Here is an 18323-nt window from a genome sequence, read left to right on the forward strand (position 1 = left end):
CCATCCATAAACAAATTAAACAACCATGGAGACATCACACACCCCTGCCGCAAACCTACATTCACTGAGAACCAATCACTTTCCTCTCTTTCTACACGTACACATGCCTTACATCCTTGATAAAAACTTTTCACTGCTTCTAACAACTTGCCTCCCACACCATTCTTAATACCTTCCACGGATTTTAATATAGCATTTATGGATCTGGAGAAGGAATATGACAGAGTTGATAGAGATGCTTTATGGAAGGTTTCAACAGCATAAGGTGTGGGAGGTAAGTTGCTGGAAGCAGTGAAAAAGCTTTTACCAAGGATGTAAGGCATGTGTAAGAGTATGAAGAGAGGAGAGCGACTGGTTCCCAGTGAATGTTGGTCAGCGGCAGGGGTGTGTGATGTCCCCAAGGTTGTTTAATTTGTTTATGGATGTGGTGGTCAGGGAAGTAAATGCAAGAGTCTTGGAGCAAGGGGTGAGTATGCAGTCTGTTGATGAGAGGGCCTGGGAAGTGAGTCAGTTGTTCTCTGATGATACAGCTCTAATGGCTGATTCGTGTGAGACACTGGAGAGGTTGGTAACTGAGTATGGAAAAGTGTGTGAAAGGAGAAAGTTGAGAGCAAATGTGAACAAGACAGGAGTAGTGCTACTCCTTCCTTAGCTCTTGTCCTCTCACCAATGCCTGATTTAACTCTTAAGACTTTCCTAAACTACTCTTCCCCTTTACCCTTGAGCTTTGATTAACTCAGAGCCAGAACACCCAGGTTTCTTTCCTCAAACATACTACTTATCTCTTCTTTCTTCTCATCTTGCTTACAGCTTGTCTTACACACATTATTTACCTTCTTCAAAAGCATCTTTTCATTCTTCCTAAAGTAAAAAAGACATATGCATATATTCATACTTGCCTGCCTTCATCCATTCCTGTCGCTGCCTTGCCACACAGGAAATAGCATCCCCTCCCCCCTTCAGTGAGGTAGCACCAGGAAAAGACAAAAAAAAAAAAAAAAAAGATAAAATTCATTTACACTCAGTCTCTAGCTGTCATATGTAATCCATCAAAACCACAGCTCCCATACACATCCAAGCCCCACAGACCTTCCCATGATTTACCCCAGATGCTCCACATGTCTGGTTCAGTCAACTGACAGCATATCGACCTCGGCATACCACATCGTTCCATTTCACTCTATTGCTTGTACACCTTTCACCCCCCAGTATGTTCAGGCCCTTATCACTCATGATCTTTTTCACTCCATCCTTCCACCTCGTTTGGTCACCTGCTTCTCCTTGTTCCCTCCACCACTGACACATATATTCTCTTTGTATATGTTTCCTCTCTCATTCTCTCCATATGTCCAAACCATTTCAACACAACCTCTTCTGCTCTCTCAATCACACTCTTTTCATCACCACACATCTCTCTCACCCTTTCATAACTTATTCGATCAAACCACCTCACACCACATATTGTCCTCAAACATTTCATTTCCAACACATCCACCCTCCTTCATACAACACTATCTAAAGCCCATGCCTCACAACCATATAACATTGTTGGAACTACTAATCCTTCAAACATACCCATTTTTGCTTTCCGAGATAACATTCTCTCCTTCCACATAATCTTCATCGCTCCCAGAACCTTCGCCCCCTCCCCCACCCTGTGCCTCACTTCCACTTCCATGGTTCCATTCGCTGCTAAGTCCACTCCCAGATATCTAAAACACTTCACTTCCTCCAATTTTTCTCCATTCAAACTTACATCCCAATTAACTTGTCCCTCAACCCTACTGAATCTAATAACCTTGCTCTTATTCACATTTACTCTCAACTTTCTCCTTTCACACACTTTTCCAAAACTCAGTCACCAACCTCTCCAGTTTCTCACCTGAATCAGCCCCCAGAGCTGTATCATCAGAGAACAACAACTGACTCATTTCCGAGGCCCTCTCAACCGACTGCATACTCACCCCTTTCTCCAAAACTCTTGCATTTGCCTCCCTAACCACCCCATCCATAAACAAATTAAACAACCATGGGACATCACACAACCCTGCCACAGACCAACATTCACTGGGAACCAATCACTCTCCTCTCTTCCTACTTATACGCATGCCTTACAACCTTGGTAAAAACTTTTCACCACTTCTACCAACTTACCTCCCACACCATATACTCTTAAAACCTTCCATAAAGCATCTCTATCAACCCTATCATATGTCTTCTCCAGATCCATGAATGCTACAAACAAATCCATCTGTTTTTCTAAGTATTTCCCATATACATTCTTTAAAGCAAACATCTTTATTCCTATGAGTCCACAGGGAAATGAAGCATGATAAGTTCCCAAGTGCATTTTTGTGTAACAATCACATCATCAAGGGAGATGCAAGAAAGAAATATAACTGTCAGTTGATATACAATGAAGAGAAATAGCTAGGATGCCATTTGGCAAACAAGTGGCTACCTGAATGTAGGACGGGCGCATTCGAGTCTGGCAACAAGCATATCATAAACTTATCATGTGGACAAGAAGGGGAAATGTTTACAAATTTTATCAACAATAAAGCTATGCAGTTTGTAGGTCCTTCACCAACATAAATGTCACTATTTTGTTTATTCAATAATAGAAGGTTCAATGATATTTCTCATGGTACAGGAGTTAATAACTGAGATGGCATTCCTCCAGTCAATATAATGATCTTAATTTCTAACATGATTAAGCAAGGCATTTGATTCTTGTCCTCTTCTTATACTGTATTTATGTTGCTTAAATCTAACGGAGAGATCCTTACAAGTCTGCCCAACATAAAACTTATCACAATTTCTATAGATGCATCCTGCAGAACTTTCTGGTGAGATCCTGTGTTTATTGAATTGATAGAATTGTGTATAAAAGACTGTGTATATCAATCTAATGAAGAATATCATGCTCAGAAATTTGGTATGGCAATGGTTAATCCTCTTTCACCAGTGTTAAGTAATCTTTACACGGAATTCTTTGAAACAAAATTACTAAGGGACATCATACTCTCTAAGGCACTTTGGTTTAGGTATGTAGACATTCTTTGTGCTTGATCAACAAACAAAAGTTTACTTAACAATTTAGTACCTTCTAACAACTTCACTGTTAAAGCAGAAAAAAGCTGCATGTTATCAATTTTAGATTGCATAATTCAAAGAGATAGAAACATGTTTAAGTTTAGCATATACAGAAAACCCACAAGTGTTTGTTCATATATTCATTATTACTCAGCTCATCAACTTGACAGTTAATTCATTATGATTCTAGTCAATGTTCCTTAGGGTATTACGTATATGCAGTCTAGAATTTATTGATGGTGAGTTTGAGAAGATGTATTCTTTTGGGTCCAGGTTAAAGTATCCTAAGTCTTACATTGATAAATCCCTTAAGCTGGCAAAGAAATTACTCTATATGGTTCAACCCAAGCCTCCCCTTAAAAGCAAGAAACTTTTAGTTCTCCCTTTTAGTGATAATTTTACATTTTACTAGGTTGCTTACATTCTTTAATGCAAATGAAGCTTTCAGCATTAACAATACTATAAAGAATATCTTAAACAGAAACTCACCAGAAAATTCTGTGGGCTCTGTTTACACAATACCTTGTAAAAATTGTAATATGGTTTATGTTGGGCAGACTGGTAAGGATTTTCATTCTAGACTTAAGCAACATAAATACAGTATAAGAACAGGACAGCAATCAAATGCTTTTTTAATAATCTTAAAAATTATGACCACTGTACTGAGTGGAGTAACACCAATTCAGTTATCTATTATCATTAGATACACAAAGTATTGTAACATTAATACCACTGAAGGTCTACACAAACTGGATAGCTTCATAGTTGGCAAAATTTATAAGCAGTTCCCTTTCTTGTCCGCATAAAAAAATTTTCTATGACAGGCATGATGCCAGACCCGAACAACACCAACCCGAAAACCACCATCTGGTAATGCTTTTTATTAATAGTGTCTTATCTATGTCTCTTTCTTGTATATCAACTGACTATTCTACATCTTCAATATCGTTACTGTATTTCCCCTGACAATGTGATCGTTACACAAAAGTGCACTTAGGAACCTATCGCATTTCATTTTCCTTGTGATTTTATGAATATACTAGATCACACGCACCACTGTGACTTTTACAATACATATACATATATACACACATGTACATATTCATTTTTGCTCGTCTTCATCCTTTCACAGCACTACCACGCCCCACAGGAAATAGCATCACCACCTCCTGCATCAGCAAGACAGGAAATAGCATCAACTCCTGCATCAGCAAGAAAGTGCAAGGAAATAGATGAAGAAAGGCCTCATCTGCACATACTCATTCTCTAGGTGTCATGTGTAATGCACCAAAACCACAGCTCCCTATCCACATCCAGGCCCCATAGACCTTTCCATGGTTTACCCTGGATGTTTCAGATGCTCTGGTTGAGTCCAGTGACAGCAAGTTGACCCCAGTGTACCACAGCATTCCAATTCACTTTATTCCAAGCATGCCTTTCACCCTCCTACATGTTCAGCTCCAAATACTCAAATGATATAATACTTCTTATTTACTTTTTTAAAGCACATGACATGGTTTAATCAATCTTAGTAAATTACCGCAGCATGGCCAGGGAGAGATCAGAGGATAAGAAGCCAGCATATCATGATGAGTGACTAAATGAACTATTCAATGCCTGAGAGTGGCAAGTGATGATCAAGCCTAAATTTGAAGATGTTAAGGGTGCTGCTCTGAAAATTTTCTGGGAGCTTAAAAAAAATATTTTGTACAGTCCAGATTAACTTGGTGACCTCTAAGTTTTAATCCATTTCCTCTCGTCAGTAATGCTGGTGCTACTGTAAAGAAAAGTTCAACATCGGCATTGTTGAACCCCTTATGTATTTTGAAGCAACCTATCAATCTGCCCTAAACGCACCCCTTGCTTAGAGAAAACAAGTTTAACTAAAGTCTCTCCTCATATGGTTTGTTAAGCAAGGAGGGGATCAATTTAGTTGCTCTTCACAGCACTGTTTCCAATTCTAGAATATTCTTAAGTGGGGGCCTAAAACTGCACTGCATATTCGAGGTGTGGTCTAATGTCTAGCCAGACTTATGTACAGAGACAATACCACATCTGTGCTTTTGTACATAAAGTTTCTGTTTATAAGCTCTAACATCCTATTTGCTTTCTTGGCAGCTTCAATGTAGTGCTGGGAGAATTTGAAGTTACAAGAAACAGTGTCCCCTAGATCTCTCACACTTAGGATGTCCTTCATAATTGGTCCATCAGTTCATAATCAAATTTCCTTTTTAGGTTACCTGCTTGTAAAAGATGACATTTATTGATGTTAAGTGGCATTTGCAATTCACAAGCCCACTCAGCAGTTTTATCTAGATCCTCTTGTAATCTTACCTATCTTCTTCAGTTATTATGGCACTGCCAATCTTTGTGTCATCTGCTAATTTGGACAGTGGGTTATTTAGCCCTACGTCAATATTGTTAATATGAATAATGAAAAGTATAGGCCCAAGTACGTATCCGTGGGGGACTCCACTTGTTAAGGGTGACCACAGTAATGATTCCCCATTCATTATGACTTATGACTCTCCTTCCAATCATGTATCCAATTTCCAACACAACCAGTAATCCCCAGTAATAGTGCATCAATTTAATGTGGGGGACTTTGCCAAATGCTTTCTGGAAGTTCAGAAATATTACATCTATTGCTTGTCATGGGTATTGAATAATTCACGATAAAATTCAAGACATGATCTGTGTCTTTTAAAACCATGCTGTGTATTACTAATCCAGATAGGCTACAAACATATCTCTAATAACTGACTCCAGAAGTTTACATATATAATTACTGTGAAGCTAATAGGACAGTAATCACCAAGCAATTAGTGCTTCTCTTATTGTATCTAGGAGTGACGTATGCCAGTCTCCAGTCATGGGACTATTCCATCCTGGAGTGATCTATTGAAAGTATGAGTTAACAATTTGTCAGTTTCATGTTTGAAGTTTTCAATCACTTGTGGATCGAAACAATCAGGACCTGGGCTTTTATTAGCCTGAATTCAACTTGTGTGTTACTATTTCCCTAACTGTCAGGGTAAATTCTTTTCTCGAGTTAGTGCTATTTACCAAACAATAAAAGAGATTTGGAGTAATATTTAGGTTACAACTGTAAAGTGGCCTTCAGGGAATCCCTAGAACTAGGAGTTTTATTTATGTTACAGCTTTACAATGGGCTTCATTTATGTAAACCATATAAATTTATTACAAATTCTATTTAGGTTACAGCTTTACATTGGCCTTCAGGGGATCCATCATTATCATATATGTAAAAGGCTTTGGGTGTTCAGAGGCTGAACATGATGGAGGTCGTGAGGCATTATGGGGATAGTGCAAACTGGAGTGATGTGGTATACATGGCAGATCATGCTATCAATAGGCTGAACCAGAACATATGAAGTAATCAGGGGAAACTCTGGAAAGGTCTGTAGGGTCTGCTTTTGGATAATGGACCCAAGTTTCAGTATAAGTGACATCTGGAGAGCAGATCTTAGTGAATGAGGGTATTTGTTCAACTGCTCATGTCATTACTACACTAATGCAGAGCTGAATAAGTATGAAAGAAAATCAAAACAATGAAAACTAAAGTTTCAATTCTAGATCACTGTGAGGTAAATAATGGTACATAATTGGTCGTGTAATAATGACTCTCTCTCTCTCTCAGTCTAATACACAAAAATATATTTCTGGGAGGCAGATACATGAGAGACAATACAATCTATCAACAAAATTCAATCCTATAGTAATATTGTGAGGTAATGAAGATACATAATAAGGAATAAGAATCATCTATCTATCTATCTATCTATCTATCTATTCATATCCTTAACGCCTACTCCCCTCAGGAATCTGTATTATAATATTCAGGGAGGTAAATAACAACACAATAATATCAAGACCATGAAAAACTAAAGGGGTTTCAGTTTTAGATTACTGCAAGGCAAATACTGATAAGCATTTGGTTTAGCAATAATTCCTCTTCTTTCTCTTTTCTCTCCCTACCACTTTAATACACACTTATTCACTTCCGATAAGCTGATAAATAAAAGCTATTACAATCTATGAACATAATTTAGTCCTACTGTTTAAATTGAGGGGTAAATTTCATGTAATTGACAGCATAATACTGAGAAATTGAAATATTTATTTTATTTATTATACTTTGTCGCTGTCTCCCGCGTTTGCGAGGTAGCGCAAGGAAACAGACGAAAGAAATGGCCCAACCCCCCCATACACATGTATATACATACGTCCACACACGCAAATATACATACCTACACAGCTTTCCATGGGTTACCCCAGACGCTTCACATGCCTTGATTCAATCCACTGACAGCACGTCAACCCCAGTATACCACATCGCTCCAATTCACTCTATTCCTTGCCCTCCTTTCACCCTCCTGCATGTTCAGGCCCCGATCACACAAAATCTTTTTCACTCCATCTTTCCACCTCCAATTTGGTCTCCCTCTTCTCCTTGTTCCCTCCACCTCCGACACATATATCCTCTTGGTCAATCTTTCCTCACTCATCCTCTCCATGTGCCCAAACCACTTCAAAACACCCTCTTCTGCTCTCTCAACCACGCTCTTTTTATTTCCACACATCTCTCTTACCCTTACGTTACTCACTCGATCAAACCACCTCACACCACACATTGTCCTCAAACATCTCATTTCCAGCACATCCATCCTCCTGCGCACAACTCTATCCATAGCCCACGCCTCGCAACCATACAACATTGTTGGAACCACTATTCCTTCAAACATACCCATTTTTGCTTTCCGAGATAATGTTCTCGACTTCCACACATTCTTCAAGGCCCCCAGAATTTTCGCCCCCTCCCCCACCCTATGATCCACTTTCGCTTCCATGGTTCCATCCGCTGCCAAATCCACTCCCAGATATCTAAAACACTTCACTTCCTCCAGTTTTTCTCCATTCAAACTCACCTCCCAATTGACTTGACCCTCAACCCTACTGTACCTAATAACCTTGCTCTTATTCACATTTACTCTTAACTTTCTTCTTCCACACACTTTACCAAACTCAGTCACCAGCTTCTGCAGTTTCTCACATGAATCAGCCACCAGCGCTGTATCATCAGCGAACAACAACTGATTCACTTCCCAAGCTCTCTCATCCCCAACAGACTTCATACTTGCCCCTCTTTCCAAAACTCTTGCATTTACCTCCCTAACAACCCCATCCATAAACAAATTAAACAACCATGGAGACATCACACACCCCTGCCGCAAACCTACATTCACTGAGAACCAATCACTTTCCTCTCTTCCTACACGTACACATGCCTTACATCCTCGATAAAAACTTTTCACTGCTTCTAACAACTTGCCTCCCACACCATATATTCTTAATACCTTCCACAGAGCATCTCTATCAACTCTATCATATGCCTTCTCCAGATCCATAAATGCTACATACAAATCCATTTGCTTTTCTAAGTATTTCTCACATACATTCTTCAAAGCAAACACCTGATCCACACATCCTCTACCACTTCTGAAACCACACTGCTCTTCCCCAATCTGATGCTCTGTACATGCCTTCACCCCTCTCAATCAATACCCTCCCATATAATTTACCAGGAATACTCAACAAACTTATACCTCTGTAATTTGAGCACTCACTCTTATCCCCTTTGCCTTTGTACAATGGCACTATGCACGCATTCCGCCAATCCTCAGGCACCTCACCATGAGTCATACATACATTAAATAACCTTACCAACCAGTCAACAATACAGTCACCCCCTTTTTTAATAAATTCCAATGCAATATCATCCAAACCTGATGCCTTGCCGGCTTTCATCTTCCGCAAAGCTTTCACTACCTCTTCTCTGTTTACCAAATCATTTTCCCTAACCCTCTCACTTTGCACACCACCTCGACCAAAACACCCTATATCTGCCACTCTATCATCAAACACATTCAACAAACCTTCAAAATACTCACTCCATCTCCTTCTCACATCACCACTACTTGTTATCACCTCCCCATTTGCGCCCTTCACTGAAGTTCCCATTTGCTCCCTTGTCTTACGCACTTTATTTATCTCCTTCCAGAACATCTTTTTATTCTCCCTAAAATTTAATGATACTCTCTCACCCCAACTCTCATTTGCCCTTTTTTCACCTCTTGCACCTTTCTCTTGACCTCCTGTCTCTTTCTTTTATACATCTCCCACTCAATTGCATTTTTTCCCTGCAAAAATCGTCCAAATGCCTCTCTCTTCTCTTTCACTAATACTCTTACTTCTTCATCCCACCACTCACTACCCTTTCTAATCAACCCACCTCCCACTCTTCTCATGCCACAAGCAACTTTTGCGCAATCCATCACTGATTCCCTAAATACATCCCATCCCTCCCCCACTCCCCTTACTTCCATTGTTCTCACCTTTTTCCATTCTGTACTCAGTCTCTCCTGGTACTTCCTCACACAGGTCTCCTTCTCAAGCTCACTTACTCTCACCACCCTCTTCACCCCAACATTCACTCTTCTTTTCTGAAAACCCATACAAATCTTCACCTTAGCCTCCACAAGATAATGATCAGACATCCCTCCAGTTGCACCTCTCAGCACATTAACATCCAAAAGTCTCTCTTTCGCACGCCTGTCAATTAACACGTAATCCAATAACGCTCTCTGGCCATCTCTCCTACTTACATATGTATACTTATGTATATCTCGCTTTTTAAACCAGGTATTCCCAATCATCAGTCCTTTTTCAGCACATAAATCTACAAGCTCTTCACCATTTCCATTTACAACACTGAACACCCCATGTATACCAATTATTCCCTCAACTGCCACATTACTCACCTTTGCATTCAAATCACCCATCACTATAACCCGGTCTCGTGCATCAAAACCACTAACACACTCATTCAGCTGCTCCCAAAACACTTGCCTCTCTTGATCTTTCTTCTCATGCCCAGGTGCATATGCACCAATAATCACCCACCTCTCTCCATCAACTTTCAGTTTTACCCATATTAATCGAGAATTTACTTTCTTACACTCTATCACATACTCCCACAACTCCTGTTTCAGGAGTATTGCTACTCCTTCCCTTGCTCTTGTCCTCTCACTAACCCCTGACTTTACTCCCCAGACATTCCCAAACCACTCTTCCCCTTTACCCTTGAGCTTCGTTTCACTCAGAGCCAAAACATCCAGGTTCCTTTCCTCAAACATACTACCTATCTCTCCTTTTTTCACATCTTGGTTACATCCACACACATCTAGGCACCCCACTCTGAGCCTTCGAGGAGGATGAGCACTCCCCGCGTGACTCCTTCTTCTGTTCCCCATTTTAGAAAGTTAATACAAGGAGGGGAGGATTTCTGGCCCCCCGCTCCCGTCCCCTCTAGTCGCTTTCTACGACACGCGAGGAATACGTGGGAAGTATTCTTTCACCCCTATCCCCAGGGATAATATATATATATATATATATACATATACACACACACACACACACACACACATACATACGCACATATACACACACACACACATACATATATATACATATGAAAATGTGAGAAACAATTTAGAAAACTGAAACTTCTAGCTTGAAATGAATGAAAAAAAAAAAAATGAATGTCACATAATGGTTCAACCTCTGGCTATGGAAAAAAGGAAATGTATAATTTATTTACACAAACGTCAATAGCAGTTCTCATCAATTTAACCACTGTATCAATAAGCTTCAATGTCTAAGCTACATTTTTCTCCAATTTCACTATTTTCCTTCACATTTTCAATTGTGTCTGAAGGTTCTACTTCAAGAGTGATTGTTTTTCCAGTAAGGGTCTTCACATCTTGGTTACATCCACACACATTTAGGCACCCCACTCTGTGATATCCAGAAGAATTTTTCTAGCATAGCTAAGAGCCTCATTGGTCACCAACTACATAACAGACCGGAAGATGAGGGTGTTAAGGGCTCCAAATGTAGTTGTAGTAAATAATGCTGTGAAATTTGCTTATTCAAGATGCTTTTCCACAACTTCTAGTATATTGGGAAGCTTCCCCAAAAGTTTCAAGACGTCAATGGGAGCACATGGACCATTAATAGATGGACCTGATTACACTTTCCTTGATGGACGGCCTACTCCACTTCGAAGTGGACAACTCAAAAGGGGTAAATAATGATACAAATAATCATCTAAAACAATGAAAAAATTAAAAAGCTACAGCTTTAAACTACTGCAAGGTTAACAGTGTTGAGTAACTGGTTATGTAGTAATGCTTCATTTCTCTCTGTTCACATTCTTTGTCTAATACACACATATTCACTTTTCGGAGGTTGATAAATAAGACAATGAATAAAAGACAAAATTATCTATGAACAAAATCAACTCCTACAGTAATACCATAAAGTAAATAATGCTATGAAATTAACTGCATCATACTGAGATAATGTAACAAAACAGAATAATTTCCTTTACAATACTTAAGAGATGTAAATAAAAATAATGTCAAAACCATACAAAATTGAACAGGATTCAGTTCTAAACTACTCTGAGGTAAATAATATGTCCCTGGTTACATAATGGTACCTCCTCTTTCTTTTCTAGTCTAATATCCACTTGCTTCTGGAAAGCTAATTAATAAAAGCCAATATGATCTATCACACCTAAAAGGGTGAAAGTATAGTATCATTTCTCTCAAATTTCTCAAGTTTATATAGCACCATAATGCTCAACACTTTTATATGCCCTTCATTTAAACAAGTCTCCACAATTTTTCTTTCAATGTCCCACTAAGTATCCTATCGAATGTTGTGGAATTTACTTTTCTTCTGGTGATCATTCATCAGCAGCAATATGTCCTTACACCATTGAGCTTGAGAGCTGTGACAGCCTTTGATGACACAAGCAATGAAAAACAAATTTTGTCTCCTATTCAATCCCTGAAACTTTTTTGTTCATCATTCGATTTTCAAATTCTTTATGATGTTTGTCTTTTCATGTCTGATTATATTTCTGTTTCTGTCTTTGATTTTTCTCTGAAGATGAATTGTTTCTTTGCACCTTAAATGAAAATATATTTCACTCTTACAAAGCATGATAAGTTAAACCATCATGTCAAACATATTCCATTACTGTATATAATATAGTGACATCATAAATCGATCTTATGTAAATATGCAACAATAATGGCAAAATGCCATTATTTTCCTTTTCTTATTATTTATGAGAAAAATTGACTGCAGGCAGGTACTACATCTACTGAAGAGTAGTATACCTTTCTGTAGACAGTAATCATAAAGAATATCAATCCACTTTCATGTCTAGCTTCAGGGGTATTGGTGCACAAATCCTGAAACCCAAATACAAACACAACCTCTGAAATTTTCACAATATACAAAAACTTAAAAAGGGAACAATGACAGATTCTTGTACCTGCATCTCGAGCTCTTCCCACAACAGAGTCTAGGTCTCTTGTGAACTTCTTGTTGGTTAGATTAGCCCCAATATCAACAATGATGTAGTTCTCTGAGGTAATGAGGGCTCCCATGGCATCTTCTAAGTCATCCATCTCACTGTTCTTCTTAACTTCACTTTCAGCCATCTCAAAGCTTATGTTCAACTATACAGAGAAAAAAAAATACAATTTAACTTACAGCACTTATCAACGAGGGCATAAGCCAGAGAAAAATCAAGTGATTATTGAAAATCTATTAATCTCTTTTCTTCCCTTCCCCTTTCATGCTTGACTGCATTTCCGGTGTTAGTGCAGTAGCACCAAGAAACAGACAAGGAGAGAAACATCCACTCGCACACATATAAACACACACCTACACGAACATATACATTTATTCATTTATTTTATTTATTTTGCTTTGTCGCTGTCTCCCGCGTTTGCGAGGTAGCGCAAGGAAACAGACAAAAGAAATGGCCCAACCCCCCCCCATACACATGTACATACACACGTCCACACACGCAAATATACATACCTACACAGCTTTCCATGGTTTACCCCAGACGCTTCACATGACCTGATACAATCCACTGACAGCACGTCAACCCCGGTATACCACATCGATCCAATTCACTCTATTCCTTGCCCTCCTTTCACCCTCCTGCATGTTCAGGCCCCGATCACTCAAAATCTTTTTCACTCCATCTTTCCACCTCCAATTTGGTCTCCCACTTCTCCTCGTTCCCTCCACCTCCGACACATATATCCTCTTGGTCAATCTTTCCTCACTCATTCTCTCCATGTGCCCAAACCATTTCAAAACACCCTCTTCTGCTCTCTCAACCACGCTCTTTTTATTTCCACACATCTCTCTTACCCTTACATTACTTACTCGATCAAACCACCTCACACCACACATTGTCCTAAAACATCTCATTTCCAGCACATCCACCCTCCTGTGCACAACTCTATCCATAGCCCACGCCTCGCAACCATACAACATTGTTGGAAGCACTATTCCTTCAAACATACCCATTTTTGCTTTCCGAGATAATGTTCTCGACTTCCACACATTCTTCAAGGCTCCCAAGATTTTCGCCCCCTCCCCCACCCTATGATTCACTTCTGCTTCCATGGTTCCATCCGCTGCCAGATCCACTCCCAGATATCTAAAACACTTTACTTCCTCCAGTTTTTCTCCATTCAAACTTACCTCCCAATTCACTTGACCCTCAACCCTACTGTACCTAATAACCTTGCTCTTATTCACATTTACTCTTAACTTTCTTCTTTCACACACTTTACCAAACTCAGTCACCAGCTTCTGCAGTTTCTCACATGAATCAGCCACCAGCGCTGTATCATCAGCAAACAACAACTGACTCACTTCCCAAGCTCCCTCATCCACAACAGACTTCATACTTGCCCCTCTTGCCAAAATTCTTGCATTCACCTCCCTAACAACCCCATCCATAAACAAATTAAACAACCATGGAGACATCACACACCCCTGCTGCAAACCTACATTCACTGAGAACCAATCACTTTCCTCTCTTCCTACACGTACGCCAATCCTCGATAAAAACTTTTCACTGCTTCTAACAACTTGCCTCCCACACCATATATTCTTATTACCTTCCACAGAGCATCTCTATCAACCCTATCATATGCCTTCTCCAGATCCATAAATGCTACATACAAATCCATTTGCTTTTCTAAGTATTTCTCACATACATTCTTCAAAGCAAACACCTGATCCACACATCCTCTACCACTTCTGAAACGACACTGTTCTTCCCCAATCTGATGCTCTGTACATGCCTTCACCCTCTCAATCAATACCCTCCCATATAATTTACCAGGAATACTCAACAAACTTATACCTCTGTAATTTGAGCACTCACTCTTATCCCCTTTGCCTTTGTACAATGGCACTATGCACGCATTCCGCCAATCCTCAGGCACCTCACCATGAGTCATACATACACCAAATAATCTTACCAACCAGTCAACAATACAGTCACCCCTTTTTTAATAAATTCCACTGCAATACCATCCAAACCTACTGCCTTGCCGGCTTTCATCTTCTGCAAAGCTTTTACTACCTCTTCTCTGTTTACCAAATCATTTTCCCTAACCCTCTCACTTTGCACACCACCTCGACCAAAACACCCTATATCTGCCACTCTGTCATCAAACACATTCAACAAACCTTCAAAATACTCACTCCATCTCCTTCTCACATCACCACTACTTGTTATCACCTCCCCATTTGTGCCCTTCACTGAAGTTCCCATATATATATATATATATATATATATATATATATATATATATATATATATATATATGTATATGAATATTGAATATTCCCTGGGGATAGGGGAGAAAGAATACTTCCCACGTATTCCCTGCGTGTCGTAGAAGGCGACTAAAAGGGAAGGGAGCGGGAGGCTAGAAATCCTCCCCTCTCGTCTTTTTTTTTTTTTTTTTTTTTCCCCAAAAGAAGGAACAGAGAAGAGGGCCAGGTGAGGATATTCCCTCAATGACCCAGTCCTCTGTTCTTAACGCTACCTCGCTATCGCGGGAAATGGCAAATAGTATGAAAGAAAAAGAAAAGATATATATATATATATATGGGAACACCTGGTTTAAAAAGTGAGATATACATAAGTATACGTAAGTAGGAGAGATGGCCAGAGAGCGCTATTGCACTACGTGTTAACTGACAGGCACGCAAAAGAGAGACTTTTGGATGTTAATGTAGTGAGAGGTGCAACTGGAGGGATGTCTAATCATTATCTTGTGGAGGCAAAGGTGAAGATTTGTATGGGTTTTCAGAAAAGAAGAGTGAATGTTGGGGTGAAGAAGGTGGTGAGAGTAAGTGAGCTTGGGAAGGAGACTTGTGTGAGGAAGTACCAGGAGAGACTAAGTACAGAATGGAAAAAGGTGAGAACAAAGGAGGTAAGGGGAGTGAGGGAGGAATGGGATGTATTTAGGGAAGCAGTGATGGCTTGCTCAAAAGATGCTTGTGGCATGAGAAGCGTGGGAGGTGGGTTGATTAGAAAGGGTAGTGAGTGGTGGGATGAAGAAGTAAGATTATTAGTGAAAGAGAAGAGAGAGACATTTGGACGATTTTTGCAGGGAAAAAATGCAAATGAGTGGGAGATGTATAAAAGAAAGAGGCAGGAGGTCAAGAGAAGGGTGCAAGAGGTGAAAAAGAGGGCAAATGAGAGTTGGGGTGAGAGAGTATCATTAAATTTTAGGGATAATAAAAAGGTATTTTGGAAGGAGGTAAATAAAGTGCGTAAGACAAGGGAGCAAATGGGAACTTCAGTGAAGGGGGCAAATGGGGAGGTGATAACAAGTAGTGGTGATGTGAGAAGGAGATGGAGTGAGTATTTTGAAGGTTTGTTGAATATGTTTGATGATAGAGTGGCAGATATAGATGTTTTGGTCGAGGTGGTGTGCAGAGTGAGAGGGTTAGGGAAAATGATTTGGTGAACAGAGAAGAGGTAGTAAAAGCTTTGCGGAAGATGAAAGCCAGCAAGGCAGCAGATTTGGATGGTATTGCAGTGGAATTAATTAAAAAAGGGGGTAACTGTATTGTTGACTGGTTGGTACGGTTATTTAATGTATGTATGATTCATGGTGAGGTGCCTGAGGATTGGCGGAATGCTTGCATAGAGCCATTGTACAAAGGCAAAGGAGATAAAAGTGAGTGCTCAAATTACAGAGGTATAAGTTTGTTGAGTATTCCTGGGAAATTATATGGGAGGGTATTGATTGAGAGGGTGAAGGCATGTACAGAGCATCAGATTGGGGAAGAGCAGTGTGGTTTCAGAAGTGGTAGAGGATGTGTGGATCAGGTGTTTGCTTTGAAGAATGTATGTGAGAAATATTTAGAAAAGCAAATGGATTTGGATGTAGCATTTATGGATCTGGAGAAGGCATATGATAGAGTTGATAGAGATGCTCTGTGGAAGGTATTAAGAATATATGGTGTGGGAGGCAAGTTGTTAGAAGCAGTGAAAACACCCTCTTCTGCTCTCTCAACCACACTCTTCTTATTTCCACACACCTCTCTTACCCTTACATTACTTACTCGATCAAACCACCTCACACCACATATTGTCCTCAAACATCTCATTTCCAGCACATCCACCCTCCTGCGCACAACTCTATCCATAGCCCACGCCTCGCAGCCATACAACATTGTTGGAACCACTATTCCTTCAAACATACCCATTTTTGCTTTCCAAGATAATGTTCAAGGCTCCCAGAATTTTCGCCCCCTCCCCCACCCTATGATTCACTTCTGCTTCCATGGTTCCATCCGCTGCCAGATCCACTCCCAGATATCTAAAACACTTTACTTCCTCCAGTTTTTCTCCATTCACACTTACCTCCCAATTGACTTGACCCTCAACCCTACTGTACCTAATAACCTTGCTCTTATTCACATTTACTCTTAACTTTCTTCTTTCACACACTTTACCAAACTCAGTCACCAGCTTCTGCAGTTTCTCACATGAATCCGCCACCAGCGCTGTATCATCAGCGAACAACAACTGACTCACTTCCCAAGCTCTCTCATCCACAACAGACTGCATACTTGCCCCTCTTTCCAAAACTCTTGCATTCACCTCCCTAACAACCCCATCCATAAACAAATTAAACAACCATGGAGACATCACACACCCCTGCCGCAAGCCTACATTCACTGAGAACCAATCACTTTCCTCTCTTCCTACACATACACATGCCTTACATCCTCGATAAAAACTTTTCACTGCTTCTAACAACTTGCCTCCCACACCATATATTCTTAGTACCTTCCACAGAGCATCTCTATCAACTCTATCATATGCCTTCTCCAGATCCATAAATGCTACATACAAATCCATTTGCTTTTCTAAGTATATACTTCTAAATCCATAAAAACTGTAAACACTTCCTTTTCTTCTATTGACTTTTACAATTACCTAAGTGCAAAATTCCTTGTCTACAGCCCCTCTTCCCTTTCTAAATCTACTTTGTTCTTCAACTATAGGCACTCATAAATCTTTTTCACATCAAATAAACACACACCTTGGTAAATATGCCCATAAGACATTCCAATGTGATTCCTGCAATCACTTTTACTCCCTTTACCTACCAACAATGGATGAATTACTTTACTTGTTCAGTTTTCAAGCTTTTCCATACTTCTACACACACTTTCTTTTCAACCATGTCACTCAACATCCCCATCAGTAGCTCTACCTTTTCCTAGATCTTAAGAGCAATATTGCTCTTCTGACCTCTACGTAATGTTTTCCTCTTCCTTAATTTCATTACTCATCCTTTTTTTCACATTACCAATTGCTGCATCTTTCCCACCATCACCTCAAATCAGTTCATAAACCATGGGCTGTGTAATTAAATCTGAGAGAGGGTGCCTCAAAATAAACATTATCCACTGAAAAATGAAAATCCTCATTTGGGAATGCTTTTCCATTTCTCTAACTTAAACTTATCTTAAAGTTTACAAATATGACACCAAAAGCACTTTGAAATCACATAAAAGTAAGAAAATTATTGTTTTTATGAAACACTTAAAATTGAAAAGAAATACAAACTAATTATACTCATCTGAAATTAATAAGAATGATGAAATATCAAGCAAGAAATATCTTACACATGTAAATGCAACATTCTTTTTTTTTTTTCATACTATTCACCATTTCCCGCGATAGCGAGGTAGCGTTAAGAACAGAGGACTGGGCCTTTGAGGGA

General features: G+C 39.6%; 1 protein-coding gene across 5 annotated transcripts in view; it reads right to left on the bottom strand.

Annotated features, from left to right (window-relative positions):
- LOC139746735 (3'-5' ssDNA/RNA exonuclease TatD) overlaps nucleotides 1-18323 on the bottom strand; it is a 111467-nt gene that overhangs the window by 63120 nt on the left and 30024 nt on the right. For 3 of the 5 annotated variants that reach the window (XM_071658220.1, XM_071658221.1, XM_071658222.1), the window contains exon 2: nucleotides 12527-12713. The exons of the other annotated variants lie outside the window; for them this stretch is intronic. In XM_071658220.1, coding sequence (XP_071514321.1) covers nucleotides 12527-12695 — 169 coding nt within the window. In that variant the 5' untranslated portion in view covers nucleotides 12696-12713. The remainder of the gene's footprint in view (nucleotides 1-12526; nucleotides 12714-18323) is intronic. 5 annotated transcript variants of the gene reach the window in all.

This window comes from Panulirus ornatus, chromosome 66 (genome assembly GCF_036320965.1).
Source record: "Panulirus ornatus isolate Po-2019 chromosome 66, ASM3632096v1, whole genome shotgun sequence".
Taxonomy (NCBI): domain Eukaryota; kingdom Metazoa; phylum Arthropoda; class Malacostraca; order Decapoda; family Palinuridae; genus Panulirus; species Panulirus ornatus.